This window comes from Myotis lucifugus, unplaced genomic scaffold (assembly GCF_000147115.1).
Source record: "Myotis lucifugus unplaced genomic scaffold, Myoluc2.0 scaffold_189, whole genome shotgun sequence".
NCBI lineage: Eukaryota > Metazoa > Chordata > Mammalia > Chiroptera > Vespertilionidae > Myotis > Myotis lucifugus.
In genome coordinates, this window is record NW_005871237.1 from 2,551,432 (window position 1) to 2,570,583 (window position 19,152).

General features: G+C 40.9%; 1 protein-coding gene across 1 annotated transcript in view; it reads left to right on the forward strand.

Annotated features, from left to right (window-relative positions):
* HELB (DNA helicase B) overlaps nucleotides 1–19,152 on the forward strand; it is a 41,316-nt gene that overhangs the window by 19,455 nt on the left and 2,709 nt on the right. The window contains exons 7-11 of the mRNA XM_023760663.1: nucleotides 3,536–3,690; nucleotides 9,389–9,470; nucleotides 10,087–10,146; nucleotides 11,270–11,480; nucleotides 12,567–12,713. Of these exons, the coding sequence (XP_023616431.1) occupies nucleotides 3,536–3,690; nucleotides 9,389–9,470; nucleotides 10,087–10,146; nucleotides 11,270–11,480; nucleotides 12,567–12,713 (655 nt within the window). The remainder of the gene's footprint in view (nucleotides 1–3,535; nucleotides 3,691–9,388; nucleotides 9,471–10,086; nucleotides 10,147–11,269; nucleotides 11,481–12,566; nucleotides 12,714–19,152) is intronic.

Below are 19,152 nucleotides of genomic sequence, written 5' to 3' on the forward strand. Positions count from 1 at the left end.
ATTCATGCACTGGAGAGGGGGGGGTCCCTCAGCCAAGCCTGCCCCCTCTCACAGTCCGGAGCCCTCGGGCGGGAGGTGACCAGCGATCAGGGGAAGGAGATGACCCCATCACACCTCTGCTGCTGCCACTGCTGGCAGTGCAAGCCTTGGCCAGCCCTGGTTACCTGAGCCTCGGGTGGCCCTGGGCAGCTGGGCAGCTGCCATCTGAGGCTTGCCTGTGTCTCAGGCCAGCCCTGGGTGGCTGGGAAGCCGCCATCCAAGGCTGGCCTGCGCCTCAGGTGTTGGCTGGGCAGCCAACATCTGAGGCTTACTTGCGCCTCGGACTGGCCCTGGTGGCTGGGGGGCTGAGAGGATTGGGAGACTCCGGAGGCAGGCGCGCTGAGTGGCCAGACCTGCCTTGGGGTGGGCCCAGCCGTGCTGCGCACCTGCTGCCCCAGCAAGGCTGAGGGGACTGGGCATCACCATCTTGTGGCTGTGGTGCCGCCATCTTTGAGGGCGTGGCAGTCAATTAGCATATTCCCTCTTTATTGGCTGTGGGCGTGCCATCTTGTGAGGGTGTGACACTCAATTAGCTTATTCCCTCTTTATTAGATAGGATACCCTTTCCCCCATAATTAGAAAAACAAAGGTAGTATTTTTCATTACTGGCCCAGTAATAAAATTTAAGAGTGAATGTGATTTCAAAGTGTGTATGTGGATTAAAGTTACATCAGTCTTGCCCTGGACAATCTTTCTCAGTGGTTAGAGTGTTGGCCTGTGGACTATAGGGTCTTGGGTTCAATTCTGGTTAAGCGCATATATTTCAGTTACAGGTTCAATCCCCAGGCCCAGTAGGGGTGCAAGCAGGAGGCAACCAATTAATGTGTCTCAAGCATGTCAATGTTTCTCTCTCCTCTCCCTCTCCCTAGTCACTGTCCTTTCCACTCTCTCTAAAAATCAATGGAAAAAAATAACTTCATTCCTTGGGTGGGGATTAAAAACAAAAGGTTACATTAGTCTTAGTGACTAGAATGAGCCCAAGGGGGACTGAGACTTAGAAACGAGTTCATTAGAGTTCAAGGGAGACTTTGGGAAAAGATTTCCCATAATTTTTGCAAGAGACCTCAAAGCAAAATAAATGAATATGGCATTTTATTCCTTGATGAATCTTGGTGGCATCCATGGCATATTCCTCTCCTTAAAGTAGAAAAGAAACCTTATTTTCTCATAGTCTTTGCACAAGTCTTTAGAGTGATCTTCTGTAGTAGATGATATGGGAACTCAGATCGCTAAGAGATGGTTTTATTCATGGGCCAAAATTTCTTTGTTTTGATGTTCTTTTATTGCTTGAACATTTCCTTGGTTGGAGATGAGCAGAAACTAGAATATCAAAACCTACTTTCTCCATACCCCTGTCTACCTTGGGTTGGATAGTGGGAGTAGAGGGAGAATTGATAGGAAAAGGTAGATGATGTAGGTTTATATTAAAACACTAGAGGCCCAGTGCACAAAATTTGTGCACTTGGGGGGTAGGGGCGTCTCTCAGCCTGGCCTGTACCCTCTCACAGTCCGGGAGCCCTTAGGGGATGTCCGACTGACAGCTTAGGCCTGCTCCCTCTGGGGAGCAGGGAGTAGGCCTAAGCTGTCAGTCAGACATCCTTAGCGCTGCTGTGGAGGTGGGAGAGGCTCCCGCCACCACCGCTGCACTTGCCATACATGTGTAGCAGCTTCTGGCTGAGCGCAAGAGCGCACTGACCACCAGGGGACAGCTCCTGCATTGAACGTCTGCCCCCTGGTGGTCAGTGCGCATAATAGCGACCAGTTGTTCCGCCATTCGGTCAATTTGCATATTAGCCTTTTATTATATAGGATTATGAAAAATATGCAATTGGATGTGTTATATTCTTTTTTGTGAATATATTTTTATTGATTTCAGAGAGGAATGGAGAGGGATAGAGAGATAGAAACATAAATGATGAGAGAGAATCATTGACCAGCTGTCTCCTACACGCCCCCTACTGGGGATCGAGCCCTCAACCTGGGCATGTTAACCAGATTGAACCTGGGACCCTTCAGTCTGCAGGCCGATGCCCTATCCACTGAGCCAAACCAGTTAGGGAGGATGTGTAATATTCTTTTCCTATAACATTTCTGCTCATTTTGGGGATTTTGGTCGATGATTGGTCATTTTTTTTGTTTGTTTGTTTGTTTTTTTAAATATATTTTATTGATTTTTTACAGAGAGGAAGGGAGAGAGATAGAGAGTTAGAAACATCGATGAGAGAGAAACATCGATCAGCTGCCTCCTGCACATCTCCCACTGGGGATGTGCCCGCAACCCAGGTACATGCCCTTGACCGGAATCGAACCTGGGACCTTTCAGTCCGCAGGCCGACGCTCTATCCACTGAGCCAAACCGGTTTCGGCGATGATTGGTCATTTTAAAGTCTAAAAATCTTAAGGGAATCTGAAGCACATTAGATTTCAACTCAGTTTTATCTGAAATTTAGGAATACCTTTAATTAACCCCTTTAATACCATTTGGGCTGAGCTCCTTTCATCATTTCTTTGTAATCATCATCAAATATCTATAATCCCAGTGATACCAGATAGAAATATATTGAGATAGAAATATATTACATGTCCTGGGTCAGAAGCAAAATAGGAAATTCGTGGTGATTTTCAATCCCCCAGAAATTAAATCTGGGATATTTCCAGCAGGGACAGCCTCCTTCCCTCTGCTTTCCTCCTCCCAACTCCCTTGGGCAGGGTTGACGATGACACAGTTGGGTACAGGGTTGACGATGACACAGTTGGGTACCATTGCCTTTGATAGCCAGGCTGGTGTTCGGTCATCAGGGAGTCAGTCATCTTCCAAATAACCAAGGGGAGACTATGATGTCAAGGCACCTTCCCCTTTCTCTGTTTTCTGATAGAATTTGCTAGTCTTGGGAAATATAAGAACTAAAGAGAGATGGGGACGGAATAGGACGAAAGAGAAGATGTGGATACTTGGTTCAACTGGGAAAGTGAGGCCACTCACATATGATATACACAGAAGAAAGGGGAAAAGAAAGAGTAAATGTAAGGATAAGAGTTCAAGCTAATTCAAATAGACAAGGAATTGGAGCCAAATAGGCCCAAGTAGGCTGACTAGCTCCCTTGCTTCCTAGCTCTGTGGCCTGGGCAACCCACTGCAGTTGACTAAGTCTCATGTTGCTCACATGTGAAATGAGGCTGTACCTACCTTGAGTGGTTCTTTTGGAGAAAAGTAGATCAAGTTCTCAGAATGGCGCTTAGTAAACTCCCTGACAATTTTTTTCTAGTGCTTTTAATTTGCTAGGGTTGGGGGTCTGATTGCTCAATGTAACATTATGATCTTGCCAATTCTATTTTAAAATTCATTTACTATTTATAATGTGTATATGAGTAGTCTGTTTGCCCTGTTTATCTATGAGCAAATATTAATTATTGTAATGACATTATCTCTGGTTATATATAAAGGTACATTTTTGGATATTAAGGTTCTTGGTGTACCATTTTACCTGTTTTTAAGAATCTCAAAACGCCAATTTCCAAAATTTGATGCGGAGCTGAGTATCTCAGATGATCCAACAATCCCTGTCTCAGTACAAGATAAAACGTTTATTTTTGTGAGACTCCCAGAAGAGGATGCCAGTTCTCAGTCATCAAAAAGTAATCACCACTCTTGTAAGTATAAACTGGGTTATGCAGGGTTACATGTTTCAGTATTGTAATATAGTTATTAAAGGACTAGTTAGAATGTTATTTGATGGTAAAGATAAGTATTGCTGGCGAAAAAATATTAGGCACTGAAAAGGCACTTTTAATCATCAAAAGCAGATTACCCTAGAATTTTGTAATCTGCAAAGGCAGATTACCCTAGAATTTTAGATTTTTAGACTTTTAGCTGTTGTCACATACATACTAAGAGCTCAATAAATATTTGATGAGAGGATAAATGGATGTAGATGATTAGTTTAAAAGAAAAGAAGAGAAAAGAAAAGAAAAGAAAAGAAAAGAAAAGAAAAGAAAAGAAAAGAAAAGAAAAGAAAAGAAAGCTCCAGTAATCCAAGTTATTCAGGAGAAGGCATGTCTTTTTTTTTTTTAATCTTTATTATTGAAAGTATTGCCCCATTGACCCCCTCCATCCCACTTTCACACCCCCCCCCTCGCCCCAGGCCCTCACCACCCCACAAGAAGGCATATCTTGATGAAGTTTTTCTTTCGTAGCAGTTGGAAAAGTAAATGCATTTGTTATTTTGATATATTTGTGAAACAAAAGGAATGGCTGTCGGCTGTTGCCAAGTTGAGTCCTAATATTTCTGTCCTCTTTCTTATGAAATGGACAAGTATCACTTCTATTTATGGGCATTAGGAGGACACTATGACAGGGTTGAGGAGGAGCATGGGATAGGAGATCTTCACCCTTATTTATGTGTATGGTCCATGTCACATCACTTAATGGCTTGTAAAATGGGAATCCTAGAGACAGGGCCTGTGGAGCAGTTGTGAGGTTTGAGGCCATTCATCAGTTTTGAGGCACTACATAAATTTTAGTTTTTTTGTGAATAATAGATATTAAGGTATTCCAAATGAACCTATTTAAATAGATTAAACCTTTTGATCTTTATTTCTATTATAAACTTACTTAGAAAACTTTTTGTAGTAGTATAATGGCTTCTTCAAAGTTGAATCAGTGAAGATTTAAATGATTATTATTGAGGATTTATTATAGTTGGCACAGTTCTTGAAGGATATTTTCCCTACTTAGCTACTTTCACTTTGTATGTGACATTAAGTGACAGAACTTTACCTTTAAGGCTTTCTTCCTTTGTGTGTGTCACCATGTGTTACAGTATTCTGTTTTCTTTTTAATACATAATCTTCTATTAATGCCTTTTGGTTTTTTTTTAAACTATAGAAATAATTTATAACTTAAAAAAGTCAAATGATACCAAAATATTTGAAGTAAAAATTAATATTTCCCAGTAATCTTCCTTTTGCCTCTTCCCTCAAGACAACCCCATAAAGGTCACATATAAGGTAAGGGCTTGATGTTTAACCTTTTAAACATCATATCCAAAAACAACATATATTACTTATTTTAGTTTTACATAAATTGGATTATAAGCTGCACACTGTTTTGTGATATTTTTTAAATTAAATATATTATGAATAATGAATAGATAGTATTTATTGTCACAACAGCTTAGTTAATATAGGTACTAGTATAGATGAAGAAAATGAGACATAAATGGTTAAGTAACTTGACCTCTTTGCCACTCCATTTAGATCTACCTAAAATATGGTTAGTTTATTTTTGGTACCCCTTCTTTATATTAATGAAAATGTACTTTGAAAAATTGTCTGTTTCAGAATGGTAGCAAAACTTAACTGATGTTGTTTTTCTATCTTTATTACAAACTTCAGCTGGAAAATTAGTCTTCTCTTTAAGAGAATTGAAAAAATACTCCTTAGAGAGGCATACAGAGCTTTTTCATTAATAATTAATTAGGTTGTTGAGTAAATTATTTCCATTATTGCAGAGTACAAAGACCTAAGACAGGCTTCTTAGCTGGGTTAGAATTTTAGAGGTGCTAAAATGTGAGCCAAACACATATCGTAGAACCAATGAAATACGATGTACATATTGATCTGTGAGATGTAGAAAGAGTGAAATAAGTGAGGAGCAAAGCAGCATGATCCTGTATGTGTAGAAGAGAACTGAGCTCTGTGAGACCTTGGCAACTCCTGTTCTGGAAGACCAGGGCTGGCCGGGGTGAGCTGAGTATTGGCTACTTTTTAGTGCTCATCCTCCCTCCATCTGAAAAATGAAGTGTTAGCTCACAGCTAATTTAGTCTTCCTGGAGCAGGGCCTCCCAAGGCCTGATTTCTTCATTCTCCTGTGGTTCACCTGCTGAGGGAAAGGCACACAGCTGGAGCGTTCTTACTCAAATTGTTATGTCTTCTCTCTCTCATGGGAGATGTTTGTGTTTTGTTATATTGCTAAGAGAGCTTAGAGGAAGCCTGCTTCTTAGTGCTCTGAGGAAGGACAAGTTGTAAGTGGATGTTTCACTGTCAATGATCCTACTCCAGTTTCCATTTGGAAAAGTACCTTTGCTTCCAAAAGCCTCAGTATCACATTCATAACAAGGATGTAATCAGTGGTGGTGATAGTCGAACTATTTACTAGCTGGAAGGGTATAGTCACTCTGGGAATGGGTGCCCCTGCCGTGCCAGGGTTAATCTTTTAGTTGCTGAATCATGGGGAGGTGTGGCAGTGCTAGGGGAGGAAAGACCTGATTGGAGTGGGAATGGGGCATTATGGAGTTTGAGAGTAACTGTCTTCCAGCCATTTTATCTTAATACTAGTGTCCCGGTGCATGGATCTGTGCACATTGAAAGGAAATGAATTAGAAGAAATGTGTGTGTATGTATGTGTGTGTGTCTGTGTATGTATGTATGTGTGTGTGTGTGTGTGTGTGTATATATATATATATAAAGGCAGTGACTGTGACGACTGAAATGACCGGTCGACCGGTCACCATGAGGTGCTAGCATACAAATGCTTGCCTTCACGGAGCTCGCACTATAAGGTTAGGTCAGGGATGAGAATTCAAAATTGCCACCAGCACAGATCTGAGGTGCCGCTTCTCAGAGTGGCCAGAGATACACCCAGTAGCGGACTGGGGTGTGACTGAAGGGCTGGCACTGACATGAAGGCAAGGCCATTCTGGATTTCCCAGAGGAGCCATTGGATGCCTAGGAGGTGGAGCTTTTGATGCTGACTGGCATAGAAACCAACCAATCAGAACCAAGTCTGGGTGAACTCCGAGGAGCCAATGGCTGCCTAGGAGGCAGAGCTTTTGATGCTGACTGGCATAGAAACCAACCAATCAGAACCAAGTCTGGGTGAACTCTGAGGAGCCAATGGCTGCCTATGAGGCGGAGCTTTTGGTGCTGACTGGCATAGAAACCAACCAATCAGAACCAAGTCTGGGTGAACTCCAAGGAGCCAATGGCTGCCTAGGAGGCAGAGCTTTTGATGCTGACTGGCATAGAAATGTACCAATCAGAACCTAATCTGGGTGAACTGCAAAGGCAGAACCTAAGGTGGGGACTGAGGAGGGTTTTTTTTTTTTAAATATATTTTACTGATTTTTTTACAGAGAGGAAGGGAGAGGGATAGAGAGTTAGAAATATCAATGAGAGAGAAACATCAATCAGCTGCCTCCTGCACACCTCCTACTGGGGATGTGCCCGCAACCAAGGTACATGCCCTTGACCGGAATCGAACCTGGGACCTTTCAGTCCACAGGCCGACGCTACATCCACTGAGCAAACCGGTTTGACGAGGAGGGGTTTTAAGGGCAACAGCTGTTTGGTGTAAGGTATAAGAAAGCGGTTCAATTTTTTAATAACCGGTTTGGCAGTATCGTGCATATGGCTGGCTATCAGTCCAGATATAGGGGTTATGTATTTTTGTCTGCAAGAGCATCTCCTGCTGCTGAAAAAGGCTTTTCCACCCCATTTAAGCAACCCTATCTTATATAATCCATCTATACTAATAAAAGGGTAATGTGCTAATTAGACCGGGTTGACCAGCCATCTTCTGGATGTCTGACTTCCTTCCGGACAAAGCCATGGTAGTGGGGGCTGAGGCAGAGGCAGTTAGGGGCCATTAGGCTGGCAGGGGAGAGCAGTTAGGGGCGAGATCAGGCTGGCAGGGGTTAGGGATGATCAGGCCGGCAGGGGAGGGCAGTTGGGGCGAGATCAGGCCGGCAGGGAAGGGCAGTTGGGGGCGACCAGGCCAGCAGGGGAGGGCAATAAGGGGCAACCAGGCTGGCAGGGGAGAGCAGTTAGCAACCAGGCTGGCAGGGGAGGGCTGTTGGGGGCATTAGGCAGACAGGCAGGTGAGTGGTTAGGAGCCAGTGGTCCTGGATTGTGAGAGGGATGTCCGATTGCTGGTTTAGGCCCGATCCCAGGGCCTAAACCGGCAGTCGGACATCCCCCGAGGGGTCCCGGATTGGAGAGGGTGCAGGCCGGGCTGAGGGACACCTCCTCTGTGCACAAATTTTGTGCACCGGGCCTCTAGTATTTTAATATTGCTATTCACGTCTTTCTAATGAAAAGAAAATAGGATTCTACCGAGTCTCCTATCTATATACTCCAGGACTTCTGTGAGGATCAAATGAGATGAGGCATGGGAAAATGCTTCACAAACATCTGGTTAAACTGTAAAATGTTTGCACCTGGTTATAAAGCAAGTCTGTTTCCTGGGCTGAAGAAACTCTAAGGGTGCTAGTCGCTAGGGAGAGGAAGCTGGGCATTGCTACGTGACATCATTACCCAGCACCCACAGCCACTGTTTCTGGGCTGGGCTGGGCTGTGGGCTGCATTTTGCACCATGGGATCTTGGCAGCATTGGCTGTGATTTGGTGAGGTGTTGCTCCAGGGTGGTGGTGGGGCCCGTGTCCCACTTGGGGGAAGCCAAGTGTTGGTTTGTCAGTGCCAGGTCTGTGGTGCCGTTTATTTTTAAATGGCCAGTGCACGTCATGGCAGCTCCTGCATCAGGGGATGCATCTGCCTCCTGGTGGTCAGTGTGTGTCATAGCTACCAGTCAGACGGATAGACACTTAGCCTTCTATATATATAGATTTTATGCTGGTATGTATTCACTAAATATCAGCCTTGGACATAATATGTGCCTTATATGAATGTTATGAAGATGAAATTTAAATGTAATACGCAGAGCTGTTCTCAAATTTTAACTCACTACCACTAGTACTACCAGAGCTTAAAACAGAAAGAAGTCTTACATTAGTAATTCTGTTTCATATTTTTGTCTTCTTGTTCATATTTTATTTATTTATTTAAAATATGTTTTATTAATTTCAGAGAGAGGAAGGGAGAGGGAGAGACAGAAACATCCATGATGAGAGAGAATCATCACTTGGCTGCCTCCCACATGCCCCCTACTGGGGATTGAGCCCACAACACTGGCATGTGCTGTGACTGAGAATCAAACCATGACCTCCTGGTTCATGGGTTGATGCTCAACCATGAGCCACACCAGCCGGGCCTCTTGTTCACATTTTAAATTTAGCATTCACAAATCATCAATGAATAAACAGTTACTTTATTACAAACTAGGAGCTGACTTGTGGCTGGCCTCTCTGTTGAGGACAGGGTGTCTGGAACCCTGTCTCCACTCTCTTCTGTTGCTCTGGCTGATGCAGGGAATGAGGTTGATGTTCCTGTGATGAACTTGTATTCTGTTTGGTGAGATGTTTTCCTGCACCCCTTAGCAGCAGTTCTTAATTCGTTTCTACAGTGTTGTAATTTGGTGCTTTTCCATGTTAACTGTTTTCTCTTGAATTGTCAGATTTATATTCTGCTGTTGAAACTTTACTCAAAGAAAAGGACCTAGAGTGTGCAGAAACATCACAATTTATTGCATTTAGAAGGTAAAACATTTGCAATATTTTAATGTCTTTAGCTTTAAATCTTCTTATTAATATAGATACTGTGTGAATGAGAGTCTCTCTCTTTTTTTTAATCCTCTCCGAGGACATGTTTTTATTGGCTTTAGAGAGAGAGGAAGGGAGAGGGAGAAAGACAGAAATCTTGATGTGAGAGAGAAACATTGATGTGTTGCCTCCCATACCTGCACTCTGACTGGGGATTGAACCGGCAACCTAGGTATGTGCCCTGACCGGGAATCAAACCCTCAACCTTTTTGTGGATGGGATGAATGCTCCACCCAATTGAGCCACACCACCCAGGGCAGAATGAGAGTTTCTTCTAGTTCATCACTGTTTATTCTCTCTCTGATTTTAGGTATTTCTTTGTTAGGCATGCAGAGGGCATTTTCTAAGCAGGACTCTTTCTACCAAATATTATGTTTAGAAATTCACAGGATCTCTGACTGGGGCAAAGGTTTATGTTAAGATCAAATTTACAAAATACTTTTTCCTGGAGAAAGTCCTGGAGACTTTTATTAGAATCCATTATGTCATATTGTTGGTAACAGAAACAAGCACAAAACCGTTCAGGTGACCTTTGCATTTTCATGTGTTTCAGGCAAGACTGTGATGTCATCAACGACTGCTGTTGCAAGCACTACACAGGCCTCCGACACAAGTGAGCACCAAAGAGTAGGAACTTTGGGGATGGTCCTACCTTGACTCACTGTTCTTTTGTTTGTTTTGACATTGATCACTGTAGCCACATATTTAAACATTATGTTTTTTTATTCATTTGTGAAGTAAGATGATCTCTTTAATTAAATATCATATATACCTTAGGAATTGACTTTTTGGTAACCAGTGTAGTAAAAAAAATAGTCAGATTTTCCTTGTGGTTTCTAGGTTGGCAAACTCCAGCTTCTCCAAGATGAGCCTGGAGAATTCAGGAGAATTTTTCACATTCTAATATGTGCGTAGTGTGTCCAAGAACTGTAGCAACAGGCTGCATGCAGAGAGTACCTTAGTGAACACCGATCAGAGAAATATGAGTGGAGAAAAGCCATTCTATGAACACAGGAAAAATTAACTCATATCTATTACATTTATCAACACCTTCTACTTATTAAGTGCAGAAAACTGAGAGATGTGTTAGTTGAGGGAATACACACACACACACACACACAGCACGTTAGGTAACCTACGAAAGGGTTAACAAGCACGAGATTGGGGCATGTAGTCTGGATTCCAGTGACTATGATCTTGGGCAGGTATGTGAAAGAGGGTACTTACACAGGATTTCCTCATAGAGTTGTAGTAAGGATAAATGAAATAATATGCCTACAGCACTTATTGCAGTAACTGGCATATTGCCAGCGTTTATTCAATTTGCTGCTATTATTTTAATATGTTACAATTATCATCATAGAAATACATATAAGTGCTGTAAGACCTGAAATAGGGTAGTGATAGGAGTAACTGCAGAAGAGAGGATGAATTTAAAAGGTAGAATCAGTAAGATATTTGGTAACTTTTTGAATAGAGAGGGAAAGAGAGACATCAGCATTTATGCCAAGATTTCTAACAAAAATTTGGCTGGGCAGTGGTCTTGAGTTTGAAAGTGTAGGTAATCAGACCACACCTGTGGAGTCTGATTCCTTGTTGAACTTTGGAGAGTAAAAGTGGAGTAAAGAAAATATGGAAATTATTTTGAGCATCAGATTGGATCTGAGTAGGAGTTAATGCTTAAACAAAATGAAATTAAGGTTTTCCAAACTTAATATTGTCATTTTCTAACCCAGAGACCATAAGAATAGACTTATATTTGGAGTTGGCCATAAAATTTGTTGTACCAGGAATGCATATCTCTCGGATTTACTGCCTGAAAATAACTTCAACAGTCAGAAGAGTAATGAACTAGAAGATGGTATGCCTCATGGTGCTGCTAAAAATAAGCATGACTTTGAAAGTGGTATTCGACTCTGTAATGGAGAAATATTTTTCATAAGAAAGGTAAGTAATAATAGAAAAATAGGACCTTTTTACCTATTAGAGGTAGATTTTTTTTTATTGCTCTATAATTGAATCAGAATCCAGCCATATTAGAGTTGACATTCTTCTTCCATAATTTTTTGTCAAGGATTTTTGCATCCATGTTTGAAGAATATTGGTTTGTGGTTTTCTAGTAATGTCTGATTTGGTGTCAGAGTGATGCTGGCTTTATAAAATGAAGGCTTTTATATATCTATATCTATATCTCTATATATATGTATTTTAATCCTTATCTGAGGACATGCTTAGAGGAAGGGGGAGAGAGAGAGAGAGAGAGAGAGAGAGAGAGAGAAACATTGATGTGAGAGGAAAACTTTGATGGGTTGCCTTCTGTAGGTACCCCAACCAGGGATGGAACCCACACCCAGGCATGTGCCCTGACCAGGAATCGAACCAGCAAACCTTCAGTGCACAGGATGATGCCCAACCAACTGATCCACTCTGGCCGGGCTCTTCTATTTTCTAGAAGACTTTGTGAAAAACATTTTTAATAAGTATGAAGTGCTTGAGTAACAAAATCAAGGGACAAAGGACATATTTTACAAAGCATAATTTCCTTGGTTGCTGCTTAAATAGAGAAACTATAAAAGTAGTCACCTTGAATTTGTTCTCATTGTAGAAACACTCTCTTAAACTTATAAGCCGATTCTTTAAAAGTAGTTTTGCAAAGAGTATATGCAGACTTACATAGTTAATACAAGAAATAAAATGTATAGACTTCAAAATAAGAAAGACAACACATACTTTTCCAGAAAGCCAAATTTAGTTAAGTTTCAAGGACTAAAAATTTCCATTTGTGTTTATTAAAATATTTGTGTGTGTGTGTATATATGTGTGAGTGTGTGTGTGTGTGTGTGTGTGTGTGTGTGTATTCAGTTTGTGCTCAAGCATAGGTTTTAAGCCTTTTGAAATTCTTAACAATTATACTGAATATACATGCTATTTTACTCATAAGATGTTTGCATATGATGTTCAGTCCAACCATAGAATATCTTTGCAGTGTGCATATTTGAACACATACAAAATAGTTCTTTGTTTTGATGACAGGATATAACTGATGTAACTTTTGGAAAGAGAAGAAGATATTTGACCATTGATAATATGGCTGGTTTGGAAGTAACTGTGGATTTTAAGAAACTAATGAAATTTTGTCACATAAGACATGCATGGGCAAGAACCATTCACACTTTTCAGGTAAGAATCAGATTTATGAAGCTGTTTAAATAGCTTGCCAAGCCATAGAATTCCTTATATTATTTTCTTCCTAATGTTTATTGCTTTTATTTTTTTAAATTAGGAAAAAAAATGTACAAAAGCACAGAAAATGCTACACAAATGTAAACTTTCTACTCTTTTTTTCTTCAGAGTTGTCTTTCTTGAGGAGCTAAGACATGCTAGCTAAAGCCTCATCCTCAGGCCTTCCCTTCCCACCAGGGGTAGAGGGCCAGGACTGGCAGGACTGAGTTTGCCTCTTGCATCCATCTCCAGTGTTGCTTGGCATGGCACTGTTATTGATCTTGTCTTTATTTAAAATTTTGATATTTCGATCATCATGGATCTTTTTGCTTTAAATTTTGCTTTTTAAAAATATTATATTATAATATTTATCTTGATTGCTGAGTTTCTAGGCATCCTCTTAAATTTTATGTCCTAAGCAAGTGCCTCACTTCTCCTACCCTTGTCCCATGCCTTCCTACCCCCGTCAGAAGTTGCTTCTGCTCTGAATTTGCCCATTCACACAGAAACAGTGTCATCAAGGTGTGCAAAATGGTATTCTAATGCTTATAGATTTTTGTGACTTGCTTATTTTTTTATGTAATCAACTATTATTGGGGTATAATTTGCATACATATTATAATTATAAAGTTGGATGAGTTTTGACAAATGTTTCCCCTTTCTCCACCCTTGTGAGGCAACCACTTTAAAAGAAAAATGTTTTTATTGATTTCAGAGAGAGGAAGGTAGAGGGAGAGAGAGATGGAAACTTCAGTGAGAGAGAAACACTGATCAGCTGCCTCCTGCACAACCCCTACTGGAGATCAAGCCCACAGCCTGGGCATGTGCCCGGAACCCGTGACCTCCTATAGCATGCACTGACGCCAACTAACAGAGCGTCACCGGCTGAGGGAACTACTTTTATCTTTTTTTATTTTTTTATAGAGAGGAAGGGAGAGGGATACAGAGTTAGAAACATCGATCAGCTGCCTCCTGCACACCTCCCACTGGGGATGTGCCCGCAACCAAGGTACATGCCCTTGACTGGAATTGAACCTGGGACCTTTCAGTCCGCAGGCCGACACTCTATCCACTGAGCCAAATCGGTTAGGGCGGGAACTACTTTTCATTTGGGAATAATTTTAGATTTACGAAAGAGTTGGGAAGATAGCACAGAGAGTTCCCATATACTCTTCACCCAGTCTAACCTTGGACCACATTGCAGTTAGTGCAACTTTTAAGCTCTACTTTAATGCTCTTAAATTTTCATAAGTTATTAGTGGCTCTGTTATTTAGCTCATTGTTTTGAGCTCCCCTCTCTGAAGTTGGAATGTTGTTTTAATGATGAAGTTTCCTCAGCTTCCATTTTTATGCAGAAAAATTTAGGTCAGCCTATATCCTCTACGAGTAGGCAGACACTAATTAGTGTAGGATTTTTATTTTTTAAGTGAATGGTGTCATACTTACCCCATCTCAGTTCCAAAAAGAATTTGAAATAGCTACAGAAATGCCTACAATTCAGCATGATATTTAAAAAAGATAAAGAAATGACATCAAGTGGAAAATAAAGGTAAGGATGGTGAAGGATTCCTGCCAGGAGTGGGTTGGAATGCTTATACACACACCAACCTATTTGCTTGCTAATGCAGTAGATCCTGGGACAGAAAGAAGGCACAGTGAAAAAAACTGGTGAAATACAAACAAAGTATAGAGTTTAGTTAATAGCATTGCACCAATAGTAATTTCTTTTTGACAAATACCAAAATTATTTAAGATGTTAACTTAAGGCAGATTTGGCCTTAAATTCCCCCAAACAAGAGAGAAACAGTCAGTTGACTGTTTCTATTGGATAAAAACAACAACCATTTATGAAGATGTGCAGTATTTGTGGCTGTGAGATCCTGGAGAAATTTCTTCCATGGTCTCTATACTTCTGAAAACTCATATCATTCAGTTCTAGGACATTTTCTTGAATAATTTCATTAAGATCTCATGTCCTGAGTTTCCTCTGTTTTGTCTATCTAGAGCAGTGGTTCTCAACCTTCCTAATGCCCCGACCCTTTAATACAGTTCCTCATGTTGTGGTGACCCCCAATTTCATTGTTACAGATTGAACATAATTAAAGCATAGTGATTAATCACAAAAACAATATGTAATTATATGTGTGTTTTCCAATGGTCTTAGGCGACCCCGGTGAAAGGGTCGTTCGACCCCCAGAGGTGTTTCGACCCACAGGTTGAGAACCGCTGTGCTAGAACCTCAGTTATGTTAGATCTCCAGAAGTGGTTATCTCAGTTTCTTATTAATCCCTTTTATTTTCCATCTCATTATCATTTTGCTGTATTTTCTGAGAGAAAGTAAACTACATATTATGTTAGAAGGTGGTAGATGCTATGGAAAAGGGGTGGGGTGCAGTTATAATTTTATTTTATTATTATTTTTTCCTCACCTGAGGACATGCTTAGAAGTAGAGAGGGAGGGAGTGGGGAGAAAGAGAAAAATATAAAATCAGTGTGGGAGAGAAAACTTCCATTAGTTGCCTTCCCTGTGTGAGCTGACCAGGGATTGAACCTGCAACCTGGGTATGAGCCCTGACCATGAATCGATCCAGCAATCTTGTGGTGCACAGGACAATGGTCCACTGGGCTGTAGTTGTAATTTTAAATTAGGTGATCAGCATAGGCCTCAGAGAAGGTGGCATTGGAGTATAGACTTGAAAGAGGTAAAGAAGTTAACTATGTGGGTATCAGGGAGAACATTCTAGGTGGAGGGAAGAGCCAAGGTCAAGGTCCTTAGGTGGGAGCCTGTCTGGCATATTTGAAGAGTTGGAACAGCCAGGAGGCCAGTGTGGGCGTGACAGGAGATGAGGTCAGAGAAGTAATGAGGGAGAGGGGGTTAGAAGGATAGGTCACATCCACGGGCCTTCTAGGACTATGTATTAGTCAGTAGAGTAGCCAGATCTGGCTCTCCACCTGTTTTTGTAAATAAAGTTTCATGGGAACAGTCACATTCATTTACATGTTGGCTGTGACCGCTTTTGCACTATACAGGAAGAGTTGAGTAGCTGCTGTAGAGACCATCTATTACAAAGCCTAAATATTTATTCTTTGACCCTTTACAGAAAAAGGTTTTTGGACCCAACGCTAAAGTCCATATAGACTTTCATATTCTAAGTCTATAAAATCATGAAGGTTTAAATATTAATGGTTTGTGTCGATTCATACAAGTTGTAAGTTTTAGAACAAATTTAGAGAATAGATGTGTATATAATTAAAAGTAAATGTACAAAGTGTGCCTCCCTAAGAAGTTAATAATAGTGTTAATAATTGAAAGAAGATTTAAAGAAATGGACATGTGGCTTATAGCAGGTGATTGAAGAAAAGCTAGGAGTCCTTGTCCTGCCTTCTGAGCCCACCTTTGGCAAGATGTTGTAATTTTTATCATCATTCACTCAGTGAGACACAGAATAAAGAACAGTGAGCAGAATAGAAGTGGTCCCACCTTCACAGAGCTCACAGTCCACTGAAGAATACAGTTAGGAAATTACCTCCCAGGCTGATAAGAATTCTGTGGTAGAGGAAGTACAGGGTGCTGGAAAGTATAGGGACAAGGCAGGAAGTGAGCCCAATGGAGGCCATGGACTGAATGAACTGGCAGAAACACGGAGAGGTTCCTTGCGCTAGAGGCAGCGTGGCTCATGGGAATGGAAAGGGGAAAGAAGGAGGGAGTGGAGCAGGGCCGAGGCTGGCTCTTGAATGCCCATATGAGCCATATTAGGGAGAGACTTTGAGATCCTGGAAGCCATTATTATTTTTTTTTAATTTATCTTTGTTGAAAGTATTACAGATGGCCCTAGCTGGTTTGGCTCAGTGGATAGAGAGTTGGCCTGAGGACTGAAGGGTCCTAGGTTCGATTCCGGTCAAGGGCACATGCCCAGGTTGTGGGCTCGATCCCCGTGCAGGAGGCAGCTGATCGATGATTCTCTCTCATCATTGATGTTTCTATCTCTCTCCCCCTCTTCCTTTCTCTCTGAAATCAATAAAAATATATTTAAAAAAATAGGAAGTATTACAGATGCCCCCCTTTTTCCCCCATTGACCCTCTTCTCACCCCTTCCCACTTCCTCAGACCTTCACCACACTATTGTCTATGCCTTATGGGTTATGTATATCTATAATAATAAAAGTATAGTATGCTAATTAGACAGGACATCCTTCCGGACCTTCTGGATGACTTTCCAGACGAAGCTGTGAGGGCTGAGGCAGCTGCCGCGGTTGCCTTGGGCCGGGGCTGCTAGGGCCAAGCCCCTTGCACGAATTTCGTGCATTGGGCCTCTAGTATGCATATAAGTTCTTTGGTTGATCTCTTCCCCCCACCCCACCCCCTCCCCTACCTCCCCTTTCCTCTGAGATTCGACAGTCTGTTCCATGTTTCTATATCTCTGGATCTATTTTGTTTGTCAGTTTATTTTGTCATTAGATTCCACATGTAAGTGAGATGATGTGATACTTGTCTTTCTCTGACTGACTTATTTCACTTAGCATAATACTCTCCAGGTCCCTCCATGCTCTCTCAAAGGGTAAGAGGTCCCTCTTTTTTACTGCTGCATAGGATTCCATGGTGTAAATGTACCACAGCTTTTTTATCCACTCATCTACCAATGGACACTTGGGCTGTTTCCAGATCTTAGCTATTGTAAATAGCGCTGCTCTGAATATAGGGGTGCATGTATTCTTTCTGATTGGTGTTTTGGGTTTCCTAGGATATATTTCTAGAAGTGGGATCACTGGGTCAAATGGCAGTTCCATATTTAATTTTTTGAGGAAACTCCATACCTTTTTCCATAGTGGCTATACAAATCTGCATTCCCACCAGCAGTGTACTAGGGTTCCCTTTTCTCTACAACCTTGCTAGCACTTGTTGTTTGCTGATTTGTTGATGGAAGCCATTCTAGCAGGTGCGAGGAGATACCTCATTGTCGTTTTAATTTGCATCTCTCTGATGATCAGTGACTTTGAGCATGTTTTCATATGTCTCTTGGCTTTCTGAATGTCCTCTTTGGAGAAGTGTCTTTTTAGGTCCTTTGCCCATTTTTTAATTGGATCGTTTGTCTTTTTTTTTGTTAAGTTGTATGAGCTCTTTATGTATTTTGGAAACTAACCCCTTATCAGATATATCATTGGCAAATATCTCCCATACAGTGGGATCCCTTACAAAATAAAAAGAGCCATTAATGGGTTTTAAGCAGAGTCTCTGTGATTGAATTTGCATTTTACAAGTATCACTATAGCTGCCTTGAGGGCAGCGGAATGTAGCAAGTGTGAGTCCAGGGACACTGATTATGAGGCTTTGGGATTTTTCTCATGTTACTTAAATGAGGAGTAAGAACTCAGCTCAGTTTAGGGAGACGTTTACCTGTTTAGGAATACACAGTGTAAAGTCCAGAGGAGCAGTGGCGCTGTGTATCTGTTGAATGTATTTAGCATTTCTCTAATCAAGTATCATTTAAGTCAGTTTCTGAGACCGAGCAGCACTGGAAGGTAGCATTTGTTAGACTTTTATCATCTGAAGAGTTAGTTCAAACTCCTGGTGTCTATGGAGATAGAAGTGCTTGCTGTGTAGAAGGTTGTTTTTTGTTTTAACTGCAGATCTGTATTTTCCACGTGCCCATCTAGTCATTTGTCTCCCCACAATTCTTCTTTTGGCAGGGAAATGTGGGAACGTTAGGGGAGATAATGGTTCAAACCACTTCTTAGTTCATGTTGGCACAGAAAATATAGGGGCTAAGAATAGCTACAAAACGATGCTTTTCTCAGTTAATGGTGACATCTGGCATTTTTCTTGCCTGTACCATTCTTGGCTTGCTAAACTTTTGTTTATCTTGAAAAAAGTAATGAATGGTTCAACAATGGGAAAATACAGAAAACTAGGACAAAAAATGGTCCATAGGCCTTTCATTTTGGAGACAGTCTAGTTATAATTTTGATAGAATTGCCTTCCTTTTTTGTGATTTATTTTGTTTTGTCACATATTTATGTTTATTTTATAGGTACTTTTTTGGATCAGAGTAATTTTATTTTGTGTTACAGAGTTGTAATCATATAATATATATATATATTTAATTTTTAAAGTTATATTTTTAAAGTATCTGATGTTTGCAACGTAGTATATCATGTATCTATATGTAGATACTTGATATAAATATATATAAGTAAATATAGTATATATATTCGACCACTGGATTTTTAAGATATCTGTCTTTTGTAATATAAAGTAAGAGTAGGATAATACATTTATACACAAGCTCATACAATCATTTTAAATTATTCCATTATTTGGCGCTGCACACAGACTTTAAAGTTTATTTCTGGGTTTCATATAAGCCAACTGTGGATCTGTGAGACCTAAAGTTCTCAG